At 39.9% G+C, this 25,918-nt stretch overlaps 1 protein-coding gene and 2 pseudogenes across 9 annotated transcripts in view; 1 reads left to right on the top strand and 2 right to left on the bottom strand.

Moving 5' to 3' along the window:
* The window catches only part of LOC111024666 (sterol 3-beta-glucosyltransferase UGT80A2), a 61,025-nt gene extending 35,479 nt beyond the window's left edge, over window positions 1-25,546 (bottom strand). For 7 of the 8 annotated variants that reach the window (XR_015791190.1, XM_088124705.1, XM_022302410.2 and 4 more), the window contains exon 1: window positions 25,413-25,546. Coding sequence is in view for 6 of the 8 variants with exons in the window: in XM_022302410.2 (XP_022158102.1) it covers window positions 25,413-25,536 (124 nt within the window). In the remaining 2 variants the exon portion in view is untranslated. Of the gene's footprint in view, window positions 1-18,159; window positions 23,548-25,412 lie in introns of those variants that run through there. The other variant, XM_088124703.1, reaches the window with a different exon arrangement.
* Window positions 149-25,553, bottom strand: LOC148210725 (uncharacterized; annotated as a pseudogene). The gene is made up of 3 exons (XR_015791191.1): window positions 25,413-25,553; window positions 981-7,760; window positions 149-877 (listed from the first exon to the last, which is right to left on the bottom strand). The product of XR_015791191.1 is annotated as an uncharacterized LOC148210725 (transcript).
* Window positions 14,208-18,020, top strand: LOC148210726 (uncharacterized; annotated as a pseudogene).
* Window positions 25,554-25,918: the final 365 nt, after the last annotated feature.

Consider the following 25,918-nt stretch of genomic DNA (forward strand, 5'->3'; position numbering starts at 1 on the left):
AATGGCCTAAGAAGCACGGACACGGACACGGACACGACAGGACACGGCGATACGTCAATTCCTAAAAACTTAGGACACGGACACGTTGGGGACACGTTTAATTTTTTTTAATATTTTTTTAGAATAGATATAAATTTAACACAAAAAATGCTAAATACAATAAATGCATAAATATGAAGTCAATTACATCCAATGATCCAATGTTCAACAAAAGTTACAAAAACAAAGTCCCAAATGACCAATACAATGACAACAAAGTTCCAAAGTTCTAAAGCTATCATTTCAAGTCTCCATATCATCCTTGTCAGCGTGACCATCCTCGTCAAGAATTTATGCCTCCAAATCTGGTTCATCTAAAGACAAATTTGCTACTTCAAGCATGCCAACGTCTTCAAGAGAATCAAAACTATCTCCAGCAATATCCCATGACTTAGTCTCTCCTTGGGAATATTCTGGGGTTCTTCTTGATAAGAGACGAAGATTGCTATGGATGAATACCAAATCTTCTGTACGCGTCATTTTATTCCTCTTGACAGAGTTAACCAAAGAGTATGTGCTCCAATTTCTTTCGCAACATGAGGAGGAAGAAGGTTGTCCAAGTAATTTAAAGGCAATTGCTTGAAGCATGGGCGCATAGACACCATAAGTTGCCCACCAACTTCTAGGATCTAATACATATCTATCCGCTATAGAATCGTAATCTGCAAAATCTCCAGATTTTGTAGAGAAATTTGCAAATTCTGTAATCACCTTTGTACGATCCAGAGGGCTACTAAAATACCTCTTCAACAACTTCATTCTCTCCCTAGATAATTTCACATCTTGACTCGAAGGCACGCGATTAGAGTCTTCTGCAAGCCACTCTTCACTATAATACCTAAATTTAAGTTTTTACAAAAATGTTAAACTCTCATGTTAAATATAAATCATGCTAATCTCAGTAAGAATTAAATGATAGATAGTAATTAAGCAGTAAATACCTTGGATTTAGAGAATGTGCTACAAAATGTAGTGGAGTATTATTTTTGTTCCAACGATCAACAAGAATGGTGTGCACCACATCATAAAAAGATGAATTTTCGTTCTACTGCAATCCTTCATGTCTATATATGATTTTCTTCACCTTTTCGATCATCGTATCTCACATATCATATACCAAGTGCAAACAAGGCTTGTCTGTATCACAAGCTCCGATCATGTCGTATATAGGTGAAGTGAAGGAAAGAATGTAGTCGATTTTGTCCCACCATAAATCATTAAGCAATAACTCCTTTACATGTTGGGCCTTTCCCACATCATCTTCTCTATAATTTGCCCACTTGTCACTAATGACCATGGCTTGTAAGCCACCTTTAATCAATTTAAACCTCTTCAACATAACAATAATCGATGCAAAACGTGTTTCAGCCACAGACAACAATTTAAGAGGTACAAATTCATTAAACATGGACAACCTCATAGAATGATTCATGATAAAATGTTTCACAACCATGACATCTCCAGCGACATCAAATATCCAGCTGCATTCTCCATATGCAATTTGATTGTCTTCAACATTCTTCGCAGCACAAATGTTCTTCAGGGCAACATTCAATGTATGTACTACACATGGTGTCCATACAATCATTGGAAATTGTCCTTCAATGAGTTTTCCTGCACCTTTGCAATTAGGAGCATTATCGGTTATCACTTGCACTACATTGTCAGGACCAACTTCATTGATCACTTCTTTCATCAAATTAGCAATAAAAAACTTGTCTTTTACCTCGCCAGAACAATCTACTGCTTTCAAAAACATCGGTCTACCTTCAGAGATGGCCATAAAATTAATTAAAGGCCTCCTTTGTGAGTCACTCCATCCATCACTCACAATGCTCACTCCTTTCAAACGTCATTCACCTTTAATTGGTATTAATAACCTCTCAATATTCGCCTTCTCTTGTTGTAAAAGACTCGTCCTCAACGAATTAAATCCCGGAGGTACATATCCGGTCAACATATGGTTCGCCGCATAACCAAAGGCACCTCTAAAGTGTGGATTTCTAGCTAAATGAAATGGCAAGCCAGCAGAATAAAACATTCGTGCAATGAGTGCATTCAGTTGATCTCGAGATGCCTTGTTGAATGACTTCTCAATTGCACTTGGAGTGCCTTTCCTCTTTTTTGGCTCAATATTACTCGTGCCGGGAGAATTACTCACATTAACACCACCGACTGATATGAATGAAGGTGGTAAACGAATATTTTTAGGGGCTTTTCTCTCCTTCCGATTTTTCGCTTCTTCTTCCAATTTCTCCATATCCGCAATATCTGTAGGAGTAACTTTTAAACATATCTCTATTCCTTGACCACTTATCTTTAACAAGTGAGCTCTAACTCTTGTGTAAGAGCTTTTCTTGATGGCTTGACAAAAGTTGCATTGCCATGAAAAATTTCCACCCCCCTCACTCAATTTTTGAATTTTATTTACGTATTGCCGAAGAGGTTTTGAATCATCTTCAATGCTAGAAGAGGTTGTTTCTTGGGATGGATTTGAATTTGATGAAGATGTCATCTTAATGTGTAAGCACAATGAAAGAAAATGAAAATGAAATAAACAAAACTAAGTGGAGAAAGAAAATGAAAATGAAATAAGCAAAACTTGGACAGAAACAAAACGTACGAAAAAAAATCATTTTACCTAAGAAAAAAAAGAAAAACAGAGGCAGGGGCATCGGCGGCGGCAAGGGCGGGTGGCGGCAGCAAGGGCGAGCGGCGGTGGCAACGGCGTCGGCGGCAAAGAAATCTGGGAGATTGTTATCGTGGGTTGGGTGGGTAGGGTATTAGGTTTTTACTTTTTATTATTGATTTGTTTTGTTTTTTAATTAATAATTACTAATGGCCATTGGGCCTTTCAATTTGGGCCCAGAAAACCCACAAACTTACACAGGTCGTGTCCAAGCCGTGTCTCATCCGTGTCCAGCCGTGTCTCAGCCGTGTCCAATATTAAAAAAAAATTCAGACACAATTTGGCGTGTCCGACACGTGTCCGGCACGTGTCCGAGCGTATCTGTGTCGGACACGTGTCCGACACAGATACTTCGCCCAAAAATAAGTGTCCGTGTTTCATAGAGAATGGCAGTCCAAAAACTGCAGTGGCTTCTGTCCCCCGCCTGGCAAAGCACAAAGTCCTCGATGATGTGATATTGTAAGAGAATGGCAGTCCATGGGCCTTCGTAGATGGAGGAACCGCTTGTGGGCCAAGTAACGGTGGATGATCCCATGTATTTGGCCGAAATGGATTTCCTCCATAGGTGATTTTTTTCAGTAATGAATCACTAAACCTTGGAGAGCAGTGAACCGTTCCTAAGCTTAATGTTACCAACTCCAAGGCCTCCGTTAGAGAGGGAAAGTTGTATCCGCTTCCAATTAATTAGGTGCAGTTTGCCATTTGTGTTTGGTCCTTCACATAAGAAATCCAAAAAGATTTTTCTAATCAATTCAGCTGCTTTCCCTGATAATTTGAAAAGGGATAGGTAGTAGGTAGGTAGGTTGGATAGGATTGATTGTAGAATGGTGTGTCTCCCTCTTTAGAGATAAATAGGTTGCTCCACTTCATTAGCCAGTTCTGTAGTTTTTCAATGATGGGTCACTAGAAAGACTCTTTTCTTGGGTTATCATTCAACGAGAGACCCAAGTGGGTGCATGGCCAAGTTTAAACTTTGTATCCCCAGGCTTTAGCGATTTGGGCAGTGAGCTATGGCTCAATGGAGATGCCATGAACTCAAGATTTATTGTAGTTAATATTGAGACTCGAGGCAAGCTCAAAGGACTTGATAATTCTCTGGAGGTTCTTTACCCTTGTAGGATCCTTACTAGTAAATACGGGAGTGTCATCTGCAGAAAGAAGATGGTTAATCTTAACCAAGCCACACTTTGAAGAGTAACCAGTGATCTGACCTCGATTTTCTCCATGGATAAGCATGCGGCTGAGAACATCTATAACTGTTATGAATTGATGAAGAGAAAAAGAGAAATGGGGTCCCCTTGTGTCAGTCCTCTGGTTGCTGTGAATTTGCCCCTTGGTTTCCCATTTAACGATAATGGAAAAGCTTGTTGTGGAGACACAAGCTCTGACCCATTTCCTACATTTCACTCCAAAGCCCTTGTGGGTCATCATTGTATCAAGGAGGTCCCAGTCGACCATGTCAAATGCTTTCTCGAGGTCAAGTTGGATCGCTGCTCCCTCCACAAAGGGAGATTGAAAATCAGTGGTGGTATGCAAAAGCACCTATTTACCTTTGGACGCAATTTCGACTTGCATCGCATACATTCAACGCGATTTCGCTACCCTATTTTTGAAATTTCTTTTCTCTCTACATTATTTTGGTAATTTTTTAAAAAAAAATCCTATAATTCATCTTACCCCCTCTTTGAGCTGCTTTTGCCTTCTTATTCTCCTCCTACATTTGGAAACCTCAAAGGGATTTTGTACTTGGTAAAATGATACCATAAAACGGAATTTGAGTGTAATTCACGAAATGAGTTGCTTTCAATCATTCTTATGTAATCTTACAAACATTGAATCGTCCTACAGGCAAGGTTGTTGTTAACTCGTGAATCGGAATGTAAATCGTAATTAAAATTTAATGTATCGTGTACCGTAAGATTTTATTTTTAATTAATATTTATATTAAAAAAATGTATATATTATAAATATTAAATATTTATATTAAATATGAATCCAGACCACCCATTAGTAATTTAAAATTTACATATTTTTTAATACTGCCCACCCAACAACCAATTTACTTTTAATAAATCCCAGCCACCTTAATTTTCTGCCTCTACTGCTTCTTCTTCCCTTTCTGCCCTTTCTCATTCCGTGAGGATTCTTCACACTTTTGGTATTAGAATCAAGCAAAAAGCCCGAAGGCGATACAAGCTACCCCACCTATTCAAGAGGGTTGGTAATCTCTCCCTATCCGCTTACAGCACTCACAACAAGAATGATCCTGCCTTACTAACAACTTCCTATTTCTACTGCCCTCCTACATTCCTAGGCCCACTCTACGAACCGTTACTCAATTACTCATAGATATTACTCATCTACCCCTTCTATGGCAAGTGTTTACAATTGGGAGCCTAACAACTTCCCCCTCTGTTAGCTCCACCTTGTCCTAAGGGGGAAATCAGGGAACTGATGCTGCATATCATAATAGGTCTCCCATGTTGCTTCTTCTTCTATTAGCCCCTTCCAACTGATCAGAGCCTCTTTCATTCTAGTAACATCGTTCACCCAAGTGGCAAACACCTTTTCAGGTTCCGCAATCCATTCCAACTCTTCGGATAACTGTGGAGGAATATGCTGCACCGGTATAACAGTACTGCCAGCCTTCTTGAGTTGGGAGATATGGAAAACAGGGTGAATAGAAGCTCCCTCAGGCAACTTAAGCTTGTAAGCTACTGCTCCAATCCGCTGAACAATCTTATAGGGCCCAAAATACTTGGCAGCTAGCTTCTCATTTTTCCACTTCGCTAGGGACTTCTGGCGATAAGGCCAAATTTTCAAGAAAACCTCATCCCCCACTTGGTATTCTACCTCTGTCCGATGACTGTCCGCTTGTTTTTTCATCTGATTATAAGCCTGCAATAAGTTGTCATTCGGGGCAAACAAGGCTGCATCATGTTCGGCCAGTTGTTGATCAAGGGTAGCATTCGTGGTTTTCTAACTTCCATAACAAAGGAGGGGGGTGGGGTGCGCCCGTAGACTTCCTGGAAGGGAGTAGTACCCAGGGCACTATGGAACGTGGTATTGTACCAATACTCCGCCCACGGAAGCCATTGTCCCCAAGTTCGAGGTGATTCACTACAGAAGCATCGGAGGTAACGTTTGTTCATGATTTCAGTCTGACCATCCGTTTGAGGGTGGTAGGCCGTGATGCGTCTCAATTTAGTTCCCTGCAACCAAAAGAGTTCTATACAAAAATGACTAAGGAAAACCTTATCACGATTACAGATTATGGATCGTGGAAATCCATGTAACCAGACGATCTCTCGAACAAACGCCGCTGCCACGGATTTCGCAGTGAATGGATGGTTAAAAGGAATGAAATGAGCGTACTTGCTCAAGCAATCCAGTACCACGAAAACGGTATCATTCCCCATGGACTTAGGCAGGCCTTCCACGAAGTCCATAGATATGTCTTCCCAAATCCTATCCGGAATGGTCAGTGGTTGAAGCAATCTAGCTGGTGACAGTGTCAGTGACTTATTTCATTGACAAACATGGCCTTCCTCCACAAATTTCTTTACATCAGCCTTCATTCCGAGCCAGTACAACTCTCCTGTTATCTTTTTGTAAGTACGTAGAAACCCCGAATGACATCCAAGGATGGAATTATGATACAAATGAAAGATAGCTGGTTTCAATGTGGAAGCACTGGAAACCACCATTCGGTTCTTGTAATGTAGCACTCCATGTTGTAAGCCGTAGTTACGGTAACGTTCTGTTCCATCCTTTACCTCCTCTAGAATTTTGGACAACACCGAATCTGTTAGAACCTCTGCCTTTAGCAACTCCACATCCAGAAAGGTAGGACGGTCATTACAACCATATAGGGACCAGGGGACATGCGAGACAATGTGTCTGCCGCCTTATTCTCAAGTCCAGGCTTGTACTGGATTTCAAAATCGTACCCGAGCAATTTAGATACCCATTTCTGATACTCTGGCTGCACAATCCTCTACTCTAGTAGGTACTTTAATGCTCGCTGATTGGTTCTGACAATGAATTTCTGGCCCCAACAAATAGGGACGCCACTTCTGGATGGCAAGTGCCACCACCATCAATTCCCTTTCATACGCTGAGCATGTCCTTGCCGTGAAAGAGTGTGACTAAAGTATGCTATTGGGTGCTGCTCTTGAGTAAGAACGGCCCCTAAACCAGTACCCAAAGCATCCATTTCAATCACAAAGGGTAGGTTGAAATCAGGGAAAGCCAACACTACACTGGCAACGTAACCATGGTGGTCTTGAGTTTCTGAAAAGCCTTAGTCGCTTGCTCACTCTATTCAAAAGCATCTTTCCTCGAGAGATGAGTGAGAGGGGCTGCTAAACTTCCATAGTTCAGGACAAACTTACGATAGTATCCCGTGAGGTCGAGGTAGCCTCTTAATTCTAGTGTAAACTCCAAGGGAGAATTTTTATTAAGAGTGATAAGATGATGATCTAAAAGAAAAGGCTTGCTATTTATAAGCAAGGAGGCTAGGAAGGCTTTAACTAACCAACCTAAGTAAACAACTAACCAACCCAACTAAACAATAAACAACTAACCAACTAACCAACCCAACTAAACTAAAGATAACTAAAACATAACTGTTAACTACATCAGATTTTCCTCCCCTTGAAAAACAAACTCGTCCTCGAGTTCTTAGTTAGCTAGCTTGAAGGAATCCGGCGCTTGATATGGTAATATATCTGCGACATTAAAGATTGGGTTGATATTGTACTCGGCTGGCAGCTGAATCTTGTAGGCATTGTCACCGCACTTTTCTTGGATTGGAAAGGGACCAATCTTCTTTTTGTTAAGTTTGTTATACTTGCCCGTAGGTTGTCTGCCTTTCCTTAAATAAATCATGACTACATCTCCAATTTGGGAGTGTACTGGTCTTTGTTTACTATCTGCAGCCTCTTTATATTTGGAGTTGGCTGCTTCAATTTGACCACGGACTTCTTGATGCAATTTTGGTATCCTCTCTGCCATTTGCTCCGCCTCCAAACTAACATCAACAGAAGATGGTAAATTAGTAATATCTACGGTTAAGCGAGGGAGTTTAATATAAAGTACTTCAAATGGGGACTTCCCCATAGATCTGTTTTGCATATTATTAAAAGCGAACTCAGCTTGGGCAAGAGCTAGATCCCACTGTTTTGGACGGTCGCTTGGTAGACAACGGATTAGGTTGCCTAGAGTGCGGTTTGTAACTTTTGTTTGTCCATCCGTTTGTGGGTGGCTAGTGGTGCTATATTTAAGAGAAGTGTCGAACTTGCGCCATAAGGTTCGCTAGAAATGGCTAAGGAACTTGACATCACGATTCGAAACAATAGTCTTTGGAATACCGTGAAGACGAACAACTTCCCTGAAAAAAAGATTAGCCACATAAACAGCATCTGAAGCTTTCTTACAAGTTAAAAAGTGTGCCATCTTACTGAAACGATCTACAACAACTAGGACTAAATCGAATCCACGTTGGGTTTTGGGTAATCCTAAGATAAAATCCATTGATAGGTCTTCCCAAATGGATTGAGATATGGGCAATGGAGTGTAAAGTCCAGTGTTCTGAGTTGTTCCTTCATTTATTTGACATATAAAAAATTTAGAAACAAAGCTAAACACATCCTTCCTTATTTGTGGGCAGAAAAACCGATTTGCTACCAAAGTGAGTTTTATCACGCCCAAAATGGCCGGCTAACCCTCCCGAATGAAGTTCTTGGATAAGGGCTATCCGTAAGGATGATTACCTTTGAATAAGTACCCCTCTAGAAGATGAAAATCGTTAGAGTTATTGTTTATTGAGCATGTGTGCCAAATATCTTTAAAATCTACATCTGTGGCATATGAATTAGGTAAGGTATTGAAAGCTATAATTTCCCCTTGTAGGACTGCTAGTAAACTTCCCTTTCTACTTAGGGCGTTGGCGGCCTTATGGTTATCCTGGTTTTATGTTTTATAACAAAGTCAAAGCATTGAAGGAAAGCCAACCACCTAGCATGCATTCGGCTCACGGTTTTTTGAGTATGAAGGAACTTAAGGGAAAAATGATCAGTAAAGAGTATGAATTCTTTGCTTAATAGGCAGTGCTCCCATTGCTTAAGAGCGCGGACTAACGCGTAGAGTTCTTGTTCATAGGTGCTCCAATTTTGGCGTGAAGGGCTTAATTTTTCACTAAAGTATTCGATGGGATGATTGTTTTGGGATAAAACAACCCCTATGCCTACTCCGGAAGCATCTACTGAAACTTCAAATGGTTGAGTGAAGTCGGGTAAACTAAGGACAGGACTTTCACTAAGTTTTTGTTGGATAGTTTCAAAACTCTCGGTTTGTTCCGTACCCCAGAAAAATTTTCCTTTTTTGAGACGGTTAATGGGGTCACTAGGGAACTAAAATTTCGTATGAATTTTCTATAGAAAGACGCAAGTCCTAGAAAGCATTGAATATCCTTTACTGTTTTAGGTTGAGGCCAGTCCATTATTGCTTTTATTTTCTTAGGGTCCATTTTAATGCCTTTCCCATTAATAATAAATCCTAGGAATGATATCTCAGAAACAAAAAACATGCACTTTTTCAAATTTATTACTAAGTTGTTGTCTCTAACTGTAGTAAAGACGTGTTGAAGGTGATGTAAATGGTCTTCCCAAGAGGTACTATAGATCAAAATATCATCAAAGTAAACCACGACAAATTTATTAAGAAAAGGAAGAAGAACCTAATTCATTAACCTCATGAAGGTGCTAGGGGCGTTGGATAAACCAAAAGGCATGACGAGCCACTCAAACAGTCCTTCGTTGGTTTTGAAAGAGGTTTTCCATTCATCCCCTGGTCGGATACGTATTTGATGATATCCACTGCATAAATCTATCTTTGAGAAGATCAAAGCTCCCCCTAATTGGTCAAATAAGTCATTAATACGAGAAATAGGAAAACGATATTTAACGGTTATTTTATTGATAGCTCGACTATCCACACACATACACCACGACCCATCCTTTTTTGGAGTGAGGAGGGCGGGTACTGCACACGGGCTCAAGCTAGGTTGAATATAGCCTTTGTCTAATAATTTGGTGAGTTGCTCATGTAGGATTTTATATTCAGTGGGGCTCATGCGATAACGAGGCAAGTTAGGTAATGTGGCTCCCGGTATAAGGTCAATATGGTGCTGAATATTTCGGAGGGGTGGTAATGTGTCTGGTAGTGTGGTAATGGTTGGAAATTTGTCCAGCAGAGTAGTAATTTCAGGAGGAATTTCGGCCAAGTGGTTGCTGTCGGTAGGGGTAAAATCCTTGATGACTAAGCCAAGAATGAGGTCGTCTGTTTGGACGGAGAATTGTTTCCATTTAGCTAGGTGAAACAACTGTTCTTTGTCTTTAGGATTTGAAGTGTTTGCCCCTATCAAAGGCAACAAAACCACATTTCTGTCCATCCACAAAAATTCGTAAGTATTCACACGGCCTTTATGTATTGCTTGGGTGTCATATTGCCAAGGTCTTCCAAATAGTATGTGACATACGTCCATGTCTAGAACATCACATATTATTTGATCTTTGTAGTTGTTCCCAATGGATAAGGGAATTGTGCAAAGAGAAGTAACTTGGCTTCTCCTCCTTTTTTAATCCAACTAAACTAATTTTGTGAGGGGTTGGATGAGGAGAAACTTTCAAGTTTAGGGCATTTACTAACTTCATAGAGACAATGTTTTCGATACTACCACTGTCTAACAGTGCACACTTTCCCATTGATAGTGCAACAAGTTTTAAACAGGGAGTGTCATTGAGGAAAGGACACCACTTTTTAGGTGTGAGTAGGATGCATTCTAAAACACAAGAAATGGGATCACCCTCATCGGGTTCAAGAACTAAGCGATCGTCCTTATCATTGAGATCAACATCGTGATCAAGATTGTCACCATCTTCCACGAAGTTGATTGTTCTTCTTTGGGGACATTCATTTGATAAATGGCCAACTTGGCTACACCTAAAATATTTTCCTAACGTGGGTCGGCCATAAGTATTGTTAATCTTCTTGGATTGTTCCCCCACTTTAATGCCATCAAACCCCTTGGTTTTAGAGCTAGAAGCCACACTTTGGTTTATGGGTTTATCCACTGTCGCCGATCCTTTTTTGAAACCAGCAACATTGGCATCAATGGTACGGCGTTGATATTGATATTTAAACCGGTTGCCAATTTGTTCTTCAGTTGTTAAGGCTATGGCAATAGCTTCATCTAGGAATCCAATTGGTTGAATTTGTAGTCGTTCCTTGATGTCAGTCTGTAGGCCTCCCACGAACCGTGCTACTTGATATTGATCAGTTTCCCCCAAGTTGGTTCTTGCACCCAGTCGATGGAATTCCTCAGTATAGTCAGCAATGGATCGGCTCCCTTGTTTACAATTGTGATATTGGTTGTAAAGGATCTATTCATAGTTAATAGGAAGAAATCTTGCCCGCATTAACTTTCTCATTTTCTCCCATGTTCTTATGGGTTGTTTCCCAAACCGTTGCCAGTTTGTCTCCAATTGCTCCCACCAAGCGGAAGCTCCACCTTTGAGTTTTAAAGCGACAAGATCGACTTTTTTATGATCCGAGGTGTTCATATATCCAAAGAAACTTTCAACATTCTTGATCCACTCAAGAAAACCTTCAATGTCAAGTTTACCATCAAAAACAGCGAGGTCAACTTTCATTTTGTAGTCATTAGGTTCACGATACCTTGGGTTATATCTTGGGTTGCCCCTGTGATTCACTTCCCATGCTGGATATTCATCATCTTCACTCGAAGAATCAAGTGGAATACCCCTTCGTCGATTAATCATACGATTCCGACGTGGATTGTTGTACAATCGACGAGGTTCTAGATACCAGGGCGGGAGGAGGGTCTTGGAACATACCCGGGCCATCTTGCACCAATTCAAGTGTAGGATCATGTTGGGGTTGGTTACGCCGAAGAACGGGGGGTCTTGAAAAGGGAGAGGTTCTTGATACATTCTTGAGACTGCTTGTTGTTCCCCTTTCCCAATAACAATTCCCTGCCCGTTAATATCCTTACCGTTCCTCTTTCTTGGTTGATCTTGTTGTTCTTGCAAGTTATCAATCTTGTCCACCAAAACGCTCAAGATTTGCTTAATCTCTACCACATTCCGCTACAAATTTTATACAGCACCTTCAACCATCAGTAAACAATTGGTTGATGATCGTGGAGAGAGGACGGTTGTATTTTCCGCCACTTTTTCGGCAAGAGAAGAATCCCCTTCAGCTGGAATAACTTTCTTGCCGGCCATGTCCAAAAGGAACCCAAGATTCTTGATGCTCTGATACCAATTTGGTGTAAACTCCAAGGGAGAATTTTTATTAAGAATGATAAGATGATGATCTATAAGAAAAGGCTTGCTATTTATAAGCAAGGAGGTTAGGAAGGCTTTAACTAACCAACCTAAGTAAACAACTAACCAACCCAACTAAACAATAAACAACTAACCAACCCAACTAAACTAAAGAGAACTAAAACAGAAATGTTAACTACATCAAATTCCCTCTAGTTAGTAGGTATAGGCCATTGGAACATGGCTTTTACTTTCTCTAGATCTGCCTCTACTCCCTCTGTCGAGACCCAACGACCCAAATACTCCACTTTGTCTTGGGCGAAGCTACACTTCTTGTAGTTGGCGTATAGTGAATGATCTCGCAACAAATTAAATACCACCGTAAGGTAAGTTAAGTGAGATTGGAGATCCTGACTATATATTAGTATGTCGTCAAAAAAGACAAGCACAAATTTTCGTAGGAAGGGTCTAAATACCTGGTTCATCAAAGCTTGGAATGTGGCTGGAGCATTGGTTAACCCGAAGGGCATAACTAAGAACTCATAATGCCCCTCATGAGTTCTAAAAGCCATCTTTTGCACATCATCCAGAACCATACAGATTTGGTGGTACCCCGACTTCAAATATATCTTGGACTAAACACGTGATCCATGTAGTTCATCCAAGAGTTCGTCAATCACAGGGATCGGAAATTTATCGGCCACTGTAACATTGTTCAAGGCCCTATAGCCCATGCAAAACCTCCAACTTCCATCCTTCTTTTTGACCAGAATAACTGGACTGGAATAGGGACCTCGGCTGGGTTGAGAATTAGCCCTTTCTGAATCAACTCGCTTATCATCTCCTCTATTTCAGCCTTTTGAGCGTGGGCATACCGATAAGGCCGTACATTTACAGGAGGTCCCCCCCCCCCAAATCTGAATTTTATGGTCTATTGCCCGCTGAGCGGCATCTGCTCGGGTGTTTGTAAAATATCCCTTATATTCCTGAAGCAAATGATGTATCTCCAAAGGCATTTGCACATCCCTCACTTCCATTTCCTCCATGTACTCTCCCCCTTGAGCGGTTAAGGCCCGTAGCTCCATAAAGTAACCTTCATCAGTTGCTTGCCAAGATTTAGAGAGTTGTTTGAGACATACTTCCAGGCGCGCCAAGGACGGATCCCCTTTCAGCATGATCCTCTTATCTCCCCTCACGAAGGACATGGCTAATGCTGGCCAATCCGTCTCCATTTTACCTATGGATTGCAGCCACTTCATTCCTAGGATTACATCCAGGTCATTTACTTCGATGGGCAAAAAATCCTCCACCACAGTCACTTCCGGCAATTCCTTACCACGCCACAACAAATTCCTTGCCCTTTTACCACAACACCTGTACCCGTAATGATACCATAATTGAAGGTATTCGATTGGGGAATCGCTAACTCTTTTACGAGAGTCTGGGATATGAAATTGTGCGTTGCCCCACAATCCAAAAGGACTACTACCTCCCGTCCCTGCAAAGTTCCCCTGATTTTGATCATTCCGAGTGTCGTAAGGCCCACTATGGTGTTCAATCGGCACATCACTACTTTTCCTTTCTCTTCAGCGCGATCCACCTCTACCACTTCCTGTTCTTCTAACTCTAATTCGATTTCGTATTCATCATGAACTACTATCACCCTCAGCTATTGATTCTTACATCGGTGGCCTACTGTAGACTTCTCTTCGCACTTAAAACAGAGACCCTTCTCCTTCCGCTTACGATACTCCTCTGTCAATTGTCTATAGGAGTTTTCTTTCTACGTCGCCGGCACAGTACCCGTTACTGTTGCTGTTCCGACTCTGTTGGTCAAGGTAACCATCCGTGTCGGCATTATCTCTAGAGGTTTTGCCGCCGCCTTGCTAGCCATTGCTCCAACCTCAGTGTTCCAATCTACCACTCCTGCTTCTTGGACCGCAGTTGCAATGTCCTCGATAAGTTGGGTCCGTCGCATTATTTCATCTAGGTCCTTAGGCTCTATGGCAAGCACCTCTGCGCGCACCACTAGGTCCAGCCCATTAAGGAAAGCGCACTCCAAGAATTCGTCGGAAAGTTGAGGCAGGGGAGCAGACACCGCCTCGAACGCCTCCTGATATTCCGCCACCATGCCCTCCTGCTTGATTGCTAACAATCGAGCGCACTGTTAGCCTTCCTTCAATTTCCGGAACCGATTTAACAAACGAGTCCTCAGGTTCTCCCAATTAGTGAAACGAACTCGGTTCTCATGGTACCGGTACCACGCTAACGCGACTCCATCAAAGCTTAATACTGAAACCACCATTTTCTCCTCATCAGATTGTTTATGAATCTCAAATTAACGCTCTACAAGAAATAACCAAGAATCAGGATCCTTACCTAAAAAGATAGGCATCTCCACCTTCTTGAATTTGATTCGATCAAGTCCCTGATCTTGGATCTGGATTATTCACGACGTCTCCTCCACAGATTTGTTCTCCTACACCAACGATTCGCCGAGCTGAGATATCGTCGAAGTCCTCCCTCCGATTATCTCCGACATAAATCCCTTTAGCATGTTCTGTATCCTTTAGCTCATCGATCGCTGCTCTTCCATCTTCACACACAGAGTCGCAATCGCCCCCTTAACGTCGGAAATCTCCTTATCCATTGCATCACACTGATTCTCCAGCTCATTCACCGTCATCTTCGAAGAATTTTCCCAGTCTAAACTTGCTCTGATACCAATATGTGAGGATTCTTCTCACTTTTGGTATTAGAATCAAGCAAAAGGCCCGAACGCTATACAAGCTACACCACCTATTCGAGAGGGTGGGTAATCTCTCCCTATCCGCTTACAGCACTCACAACAAGAATGATCCTGCCTTACTAACAATTTTTTCCTATTTCTACTACCTCCTACATTCTTGGGCCCCACACTACTAACTGTTACTCAATTACTCATAGATATTACTCATCTACCCCCAAGTACAATTTCCCTTCTACCCCTTCTATGGTAAGTGTTTACAACTGGGGGCCTAACACCTTCTTCTACCATTTCTTCTTCTTTCTTCTTCTTCTTCTTTCGACATGCCATGGATAACCACAACCAAGTAAAAAAGCCCTTTTTTTTATTGTTTTTTAATCGAATTGTTTCAATTCATTGCATTTTTTATGATTCCATCATTGGGAACTATGAAACACGGACACTTATTTTTGGGTGAAGTATCTGTGTCGGACATACGCCTGGACATGTGTCGGACACGCCGAATTGCGTGTCTGAATTTTTTTTTTTTAATATTGGACACGGCTGAGACACGGATGAGACACGGCCTGTGTAAGTTTGTGGGTTTTCTGGGCCCAAATTGAAAGTTCCAATGGCCATTAGTAATTATTAATTAAAAAACAAAACAAATCAATAATAAAAAGTAAAAACCTAATATCCTACCCACCCAACCCACGATAACAATCTCCCAGATTTCTTTGCCGCCTACGCTGCTGCCACCGCCGCTCGCCCTTGCTGCCGCCGCCCGCCCTTGCCGCTGCCGTCGCCACCGCCGCCGCTCGCCCTTGCCGCCGCCGACGCCCCTGCCTCTGTTTTTCTTTTTTTTCTTAGGTAAAATGATTTTTTTTCGTACGTTTTGTTTCTGTCCAAGTTTTGTTTATTTCATTTTCATTTTCTTTCTCCACTTAGTTTTGTTTATTTCATTTTCATTTTCTTTCATTGTGCTTACACATTAGGATGACATCTTCATCAAATTCAAATCCATCCCAAGAAACAACCTCTTCTAGCATTGAACATGATTCAAAACTCTTTGGCAATACGTAACTAAAATTCAAAAATTGAGTGGGGGGTGGAAATTTTTCATGGCAATGCAACTTTTGTCAAGCCATCAAGAAAAGCTCTTACACAAGAGTTAGAGCTCACTTGTTAAAGATAAATGGTCAAGGAATAGATATGTTTAAAAGTTACTCCTACAGATATTGCGGATATGGAGAAATTGGAAGAAGAAGCGAAAAATCGGAAGGAGAGAAAAGCCCCTAAAAATATTCCTTTACCACCTTCATTCATATCAGTCGGTGGTGTTAATGTGAGTAATTCTCCCGGCACGAGTAATATTGAGCCAAAAAAGAGGAAAGGCACTCCAAGTGCAATTGAGAAGTCATTCAACAAGGCATCTCGAGATCAACTGAATGCACTCATTGCACGAATGTTTTATTCTGCTGGCTTGCCATTTCATTTAGCTAGAAACTCACACTTTAGAGGTGCCTTTAGTTATGCGGCGAACCATATGTTGACCGGATATGTACCTCCGGGATTTAATTCGTTGAGGACGAGTCTTTTACAACAAGAGAAGGCGAATATTGAGAGGTTATTAATACCAATTAAAGGTGAATGGCGTTTGAAAGGAGTGAGCATTGTGAGTGATGGATGGAGTGACTCACAAAGGAGGCCTTTAATTAATTTTATGGCCATCTCTGAAGGTAGACCGATGTTTTTGAAAGCAGTAGATTGTTCTGGCGAGGTAAAAGACAAGTTTTTTACTGCTAATTTGATGAAAGAAGTGATCAATGAAGTTGGTCCTGACAATGTAGTGCAAGTGATAACCGATAATGCTCCTAATTGCAAAGGTGCAGGACAACTCATTGAAGGACAATTTCCAATGATGGTATGGACACCATGTGTAGTACATACATTGAATCTTGCCCTGAAGAACATTTGTGCTGCTAAGAATGTTGAAGACAATCAAATTGCATATGGAGAATGCAGCTGGATATCTGATGTTGCTGGAGATGTCATGGTTGTGAAACATTTTATCATGAATTATTCTATGAGGTTGTCCATGTTTAATGAATTTGTACCTATTAAATTGTTGTCTGTGGCTGAAACACGTTTTGCATCGATTATTGTTATGTTGAAGAGGTTTAAATTGATTAAAGGTGGCTTACAAGCCATGGTCATCAGTGACAAGTGGGCAAATTATAGAGAAGATGATGTGGGAAAGGCCCAACATGTAAAGGAGTTATTGCTTAATGATTTATGGTGGGACAAAATCGACTACATTCTTTCCTTCACTTCACCTATATACGACATGATCAGAGCTTGTGATACAGACAAGCCTTGTTTACACTTGGTATATGATATGTGGGATACGATGATCGAAAAGGTGAAGAAAATCATATATAGACATGAAGGTTGCAGTAGAACGAAAATTCATCTTTTTATGATGTGGTGCACACCATTCTTGTTGATCGTTGGAACAAAAATAATACTCCACTACATTTTTTAGCACATTCTCTAAATCCAAGGTATTTACTGCTTAATTACTATCTATCATTTAATTCTTACTGAGATTAGCATGATTTATATTTAACATGAGAGTTTAACATTTTTGTAAAAACTTAAATTTAGGTATTATAGTGAAGAATGGCTTGCAGAAGACTCTAATCGTGTGCCTTCGAGTCAAGATGTGGAATTAACTAGGGAGAGAATGAAGTTGTTGAAGAGGTATTTTAGTAGCCCTCTGGATCGTACAAAGGTGATTACAGAATTTGCAAATTTCTCTACAAAATCCGGAGATTTTGCAGATTACGATTCTATAGCGGATAGATATGTATTAGATCCTAGAAGTTGGTGGGCAACTTATGGTGTCTATGCACCCATGCTTCAAGCAATTGCCTTTAAATTACTTGGACAACCTTCTTCCTCCTCATGTTGCGAAAGAAATTGGAGCACATACTCTTTTGTTAACTCTGTCAAGAGGAATAAAATGACGCCTAAACGTACAGAAGATTTGGTATTCATCCATAGCAATCTTCGTCTCTTATCAAGAACCCCAGAATATTCCCAAGGAGAGACTAAGTCATGGGATATTGCTGGAGATAGTTTTGATTCTCTTGAAGACGTTGGCATGCTTGAAGTAGCAAAATTGTCTTTAGATGAACCAGATTTGGAGGCATAAATTCTTGACGAGGATGGTCACGCTGACAAGGATGATATGGAGACTTGAAATGATAGCTTTAGAACTTTGGAACTTTGTTGTCACTGTATTGGTCATTTGGGACTTTGTTTTTGTAACTTTTGTTGAACATTGAATCATTGGATATAATTGACTTCATCTTTATGCATTTATTGTATTTAGCATTTTTTGTGTTAAATTTATATATATCTTAAAAAAATATTTAAAAAAAATTAAACGTGTCCCCAACGTGTCCATGTCCTAAGTTTTAAGAATTGACGTATCGTCGTGTCCTGTCGTGTCCGTGTCCGTGTCCCGTGTCCGTGTCCGTGCTTCTTAGATTGGGAACGTACAATACATTAAATTTCCGATTCAAAAAACGATCTGAATCGTTTTGTGTTCTTTCATTCTGAATAGTACGATACGAATTGCGTATCATACGTTTTTAACAATGCCTACAGGTGTAGGGCAATAATGTATAAGAATCCTATCAATCTTTTGTTGGGGTTTTCCTATTGGAAACCCCCCTCTAGGAGATAGGGGAAATTGAGTATTTGAATTCCCTGATCAAGGGTGAAGTTTAGAATGGAGTCACGTTACACCATAACCATTGGTTTAGTCAAACAAAAGGAAGAGACTAAGTAACGTTCTAATAGACACTTAATCGCTTACCCTAGTGTATGAGGTATTTACCCTAGTGTATACACGATACTTCATGATCTCTAAAAGAGACTAAACGGCTTCAATCGAATTTTCGAGGCCAAAAACTGAGGGAAAAATTCCCCTCAAGGGAGGCTAGGGAAAACGTTCCTTTAGCTTTGAGGCTAAAACAAAAACAATTCTATGGCTATCTTTATCTCTGAGAAAATTTTAGATTCCAACAATTGAATAGTCTTGTATCTCAGTATTGGTAAAATGAATTTTAAGCTTCTTTAGAGCCAATATCAAATATAATCCTCGGAGCTTTGGCAAGAATAGTCAGGTAGAAGAAGCCAACTAAACCATATGATTAGTCAACAATGAGTGCAGCATCTCCAAGGTCAATATTTTTTTTTTTTTTTACTTGTATAATTAGTGTCCTCCATATGGAGTACGGACAACTGGCTTCACAGATGAATCAATCAAGGATTGTAAGGTTCCTAGTTAGAATATGGATGAAGTACCTTCACTTCGTCAATGGTACCTCCTTATTTTTTTTTAACAAGAAACGAACTTTTCATTGATAAATGAAAAGGAACAAAAATTGTTCAAAGATACAAACCCCCAAAGGGGTGAAATGAAGGGGATGAAGAAGGAAAAAAAATAAAAATAAAAGTAAAAAAAGATACAAACAAACCAAACTTAATAAATGAAGCTTAAACATTACACAAAAAAGCCTCCCAATTAGAACAAATCATGCTAGGAGAATAATTTGCAAAGAGATTGGAGAGAGCACACCATTGTGAGGCTTTGAACTTAGCTATACTGTAGCATTCGAAAGCTGAGCGGCTTTTCCCTTCGAAAGTCCTTTGATTCCGCTCAAACCATAACTCAGATATAAGCACTTTAAGGCCGTTTACCCAAAGAAGACTTGCTTTAGGTGAAAAGAAAGGACCAAATAGCAACTGAAAAATTGATGAAGATACTGACTTGTCCTTTACCCAAGCTAAATTGAACATATGAAAGAAAAGATCCCAACAAACTGATGCATAAGGACAAAAGAGAAACAAATGTGCTTGGTCTTCGGAAGTGGCAGCACACAAAACACATATAGAAGGTTGGAGGAGCATGTTAGGCAGCTTCTTTTGGAGAGTTTCGGAAGTATTTACTTTCCCATTAAAGAGAATCCATGTTAGAACATTGACCCTTTTTGGGCTGCACGAATTCCACAATCTTGAAACAAAATCCTTAGGCAGAGATGAAGGACCAACTCTAGGCTTACAAAGGGAGCTAACCGAAAAGGGTTCAGAAGATTTTAAACTCCATTTCAACTGATCTTCATCATCACAAAGCTGAATCGGATTTAAACATGACATCAAAGATAAATATTCTTCCAATTCTTCATCCTTTAGCATTCTCCTAACTTCAATTCTCCAAGAAGAATGTGAGTCCCAAGCATCATAGACTGGTATAGAAGGAGAAGAAGAGATCCGAAATAAGGATGGAAACCTATCCTTTAAGATAGAATCCCCCAACCATAAATGGTGCCAAAATAGAACTCGTTTGCCATTCTTAACCCTGAAAAAGGTGAAGTTTGCCACCAACGACCACTGTTTTTTAATGCAAAACCATGGACTACGACGACTACCAATTTTTTTCCCAGAAACATTCCAGTTAAAATGGTCAATACCATAAATGCTTGCCACAACTTGCCTCCAAAGAGCTGAAGTTTCTATACTAAACCGCCAGCCCCATTTGGCTAGCAAAGCATGATTTCTATGCAACAATCTCCCAATACCCAAACCACCTTCTTCCTTGCAACGAGAGACAATATCCCACCTAACCAAGTGTTTCAATGTACTCTTCTGACTATCTCCCCAAAAAAATGATCTCAAACTTTGCTCAATCTGTTTGCTAATAAGAACTGGCATTTGAAATATTGATAAAAAGTACAATGGAATGCTGCCAAGAACCGAGAGGCAAAGAGTCAACCTCCCTCCACGAGAAAGCTGGTACTTTTTCCATCTCTCAAGCTTCTTCATAATTTTTTCTTTAATGGGATTCCAAAAATCAATATTTTTAGGATTTCCACCCAAAGGTAGACCTAAGTAAACAATAGGCAGTGTTTCAAACTTACAATCAAACTTCTTTGCAACCCTAACCACCCTTTGAAGGTCAATATTAATTCCGCACAATGAAGATTTTTCCCAATTTACTTTAAGGCCCGAAAGCCATTCAAATGCCTTTATAGTATCGAAAAGGACATCCAGCATCTCTTCATTATCCTTACAAAATAGCAATGTATCGTCAGCGAATTGTAAATGAGAAATATGCACCGAATTGCTCCCCACAATGAAACCTTCAAACAAACCTCTATCGTGGATGTTTTCCATTAATCTGCTTAGAACATCACTGATCAATAAAAACAAAAATGGTGAAAGGGTATCACCTTGACGTAAGCCACGCGAAGCAAGAATTCTTCCACGAGGCCTACCGTTTATGAAGATTGAAAATTTAGCTCCTCGAATGCACCCATTAATCCACTGAATCCATTTATTTCCAAATCTTTTCTTCCTAAGGACAGCAATCAGAAAATCCCAATCCACCTTATCGAAAGCTTTCTCAATGTCTAGCTTTAAAAGTCAACCTCTATTTTTCTGTAATCTGTAAAAATCCACCGCCTCATTTGCTATCAATATCGGGTCTAGAATTTGTCTACCCTCAATGAAACCGCTCTGATTAATGGAGATTGTGCTGGATATAACTTTCTTAAGCCGCTCGGTGAGAACTTTAGCCATAATTTTGTATGTGGAGGTCGTAAGACTAATGGGCCTAAAGTCTTTAAACTTGTCCACAACATCCTTCTTAGGAATAAGACAAATGTAAGTATCTTTGATACAAGCATTTATAATACCACTTGTGTAGAATTTTGCAAAAAGTCGAGCAAAATCCCCTTTCCAATGTTGCCAAAATTTGGCAAAAAACTCAATGGTAAAGCCATTAGGTCCAGGGGCCTTATTTTTCCCAAGAGATTTAATAGCTGACCATATTTCAAGATCATCAAATGGTCTTTCTAACCAGTTACTGTAATGATTCGAGATGGGTCTCCAGTTGATCCGTTTGGGAGAAAATCTTTGGACAGCCTCTCCCTTATACAAATTTTCAAAAAACCCAATGATTTCTGCTTCAATTTCCCTCTGATTTAGCAGGGATATATTTTGGGAGTTCTTTATCTCAGTAATCTGTGCTTTTCTTTTCCGAGCAGCCAAAAATTTATGAAAAAATTTACTGTTTTCATCCCCATTCTTCAGCCAATGTATCTTACACTTCTGGATCAGAATTTGTTCTTGATTTAAGAATAAATTCAAAAGATCCTTCTTCAATGAAACTCTCCTCTCCTCCTCTGCCAAAGAAACTCCCACGGACTCATCTGTTTCATCAAGTAAAGCAATCTCCGAAATAATCTTCTCTTCTGCTTCTTTCCTCTTCTTTTCATTTTGAATATTCCACTGCTTAAGAACCGTTTTGAGATTTCTAAGTTTTGAAGAAGTGACAAAACCTGCCCATCCATAGGAAATGTCATCCGAGAGCTTAGATTCAATTAATTGAACGCACTCCTTGTCTTCTAACCAAGAGTTCAAGAACCTGAATGGAGAAGGCCCCCATACAAAATCTCCTACATCAAGAACAATTGGATAGTGGTCAGAAGTAATTCTTTCAGCCCTGCTTACCTTGGAGTTGCTAAACAAATTATCCCAATCCTTAGAGATAAAGAATCTGTCCAAAAGTGAGTGGATATTGCTGCTGCCCATTTTCGACCAAATGAACTTTCCATTAGACAAAGGAATTTCCAGCAAATCAAGGTCTTCAATAAGTTTATTAAACTTTCTCATCTCTCTTGTGATTCGCCCTCCTGTAGATCTATCTGAGATCCATCTTGTGATATTAAAATCACCCCCAAGGCACCAAACTTATCACAGAGTCCTGAAATATTCCGAAGCTCAGCCCATAACAACTTTCTTTCTCTGTAATGATTTGGACCATAGACATTAGTAATAAACACTGTATTCAATTGAGAAAAGGAAATAGATATGGTTACAGAATATCTCCCTTCGATGACTTCAATTGATCGGATTTTGCTCTCATCCCATAAAGTTAAAATACCACCAGATCTTCCTTTTGCAACAAGCTGAGCCCAGCCAACATCTTTTGAGCTCCATATGGATTTAATAATTGACTTATCAACCTGTTGAAGTTTAGTCTCCTGAAGAAGCACCACATCCGGACATAACTTCTGAATTTTTTTCTTAACCTTCAATCTCTTGTTAAAATCTCTTAGGCCACGTACATTCCATGAGAGGATTTTCATCTTGCTTTCAAAATTGGGGAGAGAGAAATACCAACTTCCTTAAAATACGATGGAATTGGATTTTTATTAACTATCCTTGCCAGATTATTGGAAAGAGAATGGGAATCTGATGAAAGATTTCCCAAAGCCGGAATTAAAGGAGAAGATTCCTTTTCAATTCCAAATAACTTGTTGAGATCGTCACCGAAGGAATTTTCTGCGTAGTCTGCAATGGACTTCTCAATACTGCCTATTGAACAAGGGGAGTCTTGACTACTAATGCTGACATTCAAACCTTCTTCATCATCTGATGTTACAGCATCTTGATCACAAGATTTCGGCTGCTCATTTGTAGATTTAATCAAGCCACGACTCAGATTCAAATTTATCAGATTAATAGGATCTATTTTTGAAGTGGTTGCCTTCAAGATTTTGCTGACTTTGTTGAAGGAGTCTAAAAGATTCTCTTGGATTAAACGAGGCCGAATTAAATCACTTGGTTTTTCCAAAGACTGCAGTAATGGTACCCCCTTATTTGCATTCCTAATAAGGAAAATTTTAAACTTTTGTTAGAGGTTTTAAATATCTTTCAAGAAGTTTTTGGATTGATAAGTAATCTGTTTTCGCATATGTTAACAAACAGAAATCATTCATGCCAAAGTAGTAGAATTCTCCTCCACGTCCTTGGCTCTTAAATTACTTGAGGCCTCTATTGTGGTCACTCTAATATCTAATAAATTTTTGGAACCCTGTCACAGAGAGATGATGGGTAAGCTCTCAAAAGGGAGGAACATTATCATGTCAAAAGAGGAATCCTCTGGTGCAATCAACTTTTTCAGCATTCCAAGTTACTTTGTCTCTCTTTTTAATCTGCCTTTCACTAGGGTCCATCGGTGAAGAAGGCCAATGACTTTGTTTTGAACACAAACAGTGAGGTAAAAGCCATTATTAACTGGAAGTTGGTCTGTTTACCTATTAATGATGGTGGTTTAGGACTAGATAATCTCATGAATTACACTACGGCTCATTCGTGTAAGTTGATTGGATATTTCCATAGGATAACGAAGCCCTTGGCACAAATAGGCATGAGATAGTAATAAGTATGGGAAGGAGAAAACAGGAGGTTCATGAAAATCAACAGTACTAGATACAGAAAAAACCCCTTGAAATTTTATCACCAAAACTTATCAGCAAGTGATGGCATTCTAATTAGGGAGTAGGAATCGAATAAAATTTCTGGAGGACCCTTGGTATTTAACGAATCTCTCCTTTTTTTAACAAGAAAAACTTTCCATTGATAGATGAAACAATAGAAAAAATATTCAAAGATACAAACTCCAGGGGAGTGAGAAGAAAACAAAATATCCAAACAAATCTTGCAAAAATTACAAGAGGCTAAAAATAAAACAGTGAAGAACAAAATGCCAAAGATCTCTGACTAGACAATGAGCCTATGCAACAAAAAAAAATTCCTTCAAACTGCAAAGATGCACGCAAACCCTTGAACTCCAATCAGGAGGAAGGCCGACTAAATGGACTCCAACTCCAAAGATGGAAAATGCTTTTAGCCTTCTTCTTGATGAACGAAGCATCGAAAGGAAACAGAAACAGCACCATTATCCCATAAACAAAACCACAAATCCAAGAAAATTCCACCAAAAAGGCTGCCACAATTTCTTATAAAGCAAATGAACACCATAAGGAAAGATGAGCACAAACCCCTACTACTCTGACAGGGGGACTGAAATATTCTTGAGAAAAATGAACCATCTTTGGAAGTGTCTCCCTTGTTGTCACTATAAATACGCATTAATCCAGCAAGTGACCTTTTGTTTTCAAAAATAAAACTGATTGGGAATCCTCAAAAGTGATTGGTTGCTTATCTGGAAAGTGAGCATGCAAGGTTTGGGTATTTAACGAATCTCTAAAAACTCTTTAAAAAATTTTACAATGTAGACCATTCCAAGGAATTCTCAATCAGCAGACGTCGGAATGATTCTGGTATGGGCAAGAATCTTTTATTAAGAAGTAATTTCTCTGGAGCAGATGGATGAGCGAGTTGGCTTGATGGACCTTAATGCTAATTTTCAACAAAATAATCAGCTGGATTCCAGAAGGCGGGGTGGGGATCCCTTTAGCGGATACTCATATAGTTAAGATATAAATGTACGCAATTTCGACGAGTAGCCCAAATCTATTCACTCGTTTGTGTCAGAGAAACATTTCAGTTTCACTTAAGAATTTGGTTAGAATAATTGAGCATCAAAAACCCAGAAAGATTAACACGACGTATAAGAGTTTCATAGACACCATAATCCATTCCAAAAATAGAGAATTCAGAGAGTAATTACAACAATAACAATAAAACTTAAGCATGGTGAAGAGGGAAAAGAAGAAAATAAACGAACCAGAAGAAGAGACACGGTGATCGCCGTTGCTGTCGCCGTCGCCATCCGAGGACACGGATCCAGAGAAATCGCTGGAGTGATCGGAAGAAGATGGGGGAGAATGATCGGTTTCCAAGTGGGCCATGGAACTGAAACTTTCGAAGAGGAAAACGGGACGAAACTATGAATTGGGAAATGGGTAGAGCGGGAGAAGTTCAGAGATGGAAAGAATATTTGAGAAAACGAGCACACCACAGAGAGAGTAAAAATGGAAAATTAGGAAATAGGTTAATAGGAGATTTTTGGAAATGTCAACTGCGGAAATGGAATCGAACCCCGCCTGCCTCAGAAGTCAGAAGTCAGTTACCAGAGGATTGGCTGCGCGCGCCAAATGTTTTTGTGTCCGTGGGCTTGTCATGGAGCTTGGACACCCTGGTTTGGACTGCCACGTGCAAATGCACGTAAATTGAGATACTCGATCCGATAGTTCATTATACAATGTGACCTTGCTAAATAATTTATTAGAA

The sequence above is a fragment of the Momordica charantia genome (assembly GCF_013281855.1).
Source record: "Momordica charantia cultivar OHB3-1 chromosome 6 unlocalized genomic scaffold, Mcharantia_2.0 BLBB01000006.1, whole genome shotgun sequence".
Taxonomy (NCBI): domain Eukaryota; kingdom Viridiplantae; phylum Streptophyta; class Magnoliopsida; order Cucurbitales; family Cucurbitaceae; genus Momordica; species Momordica charantia.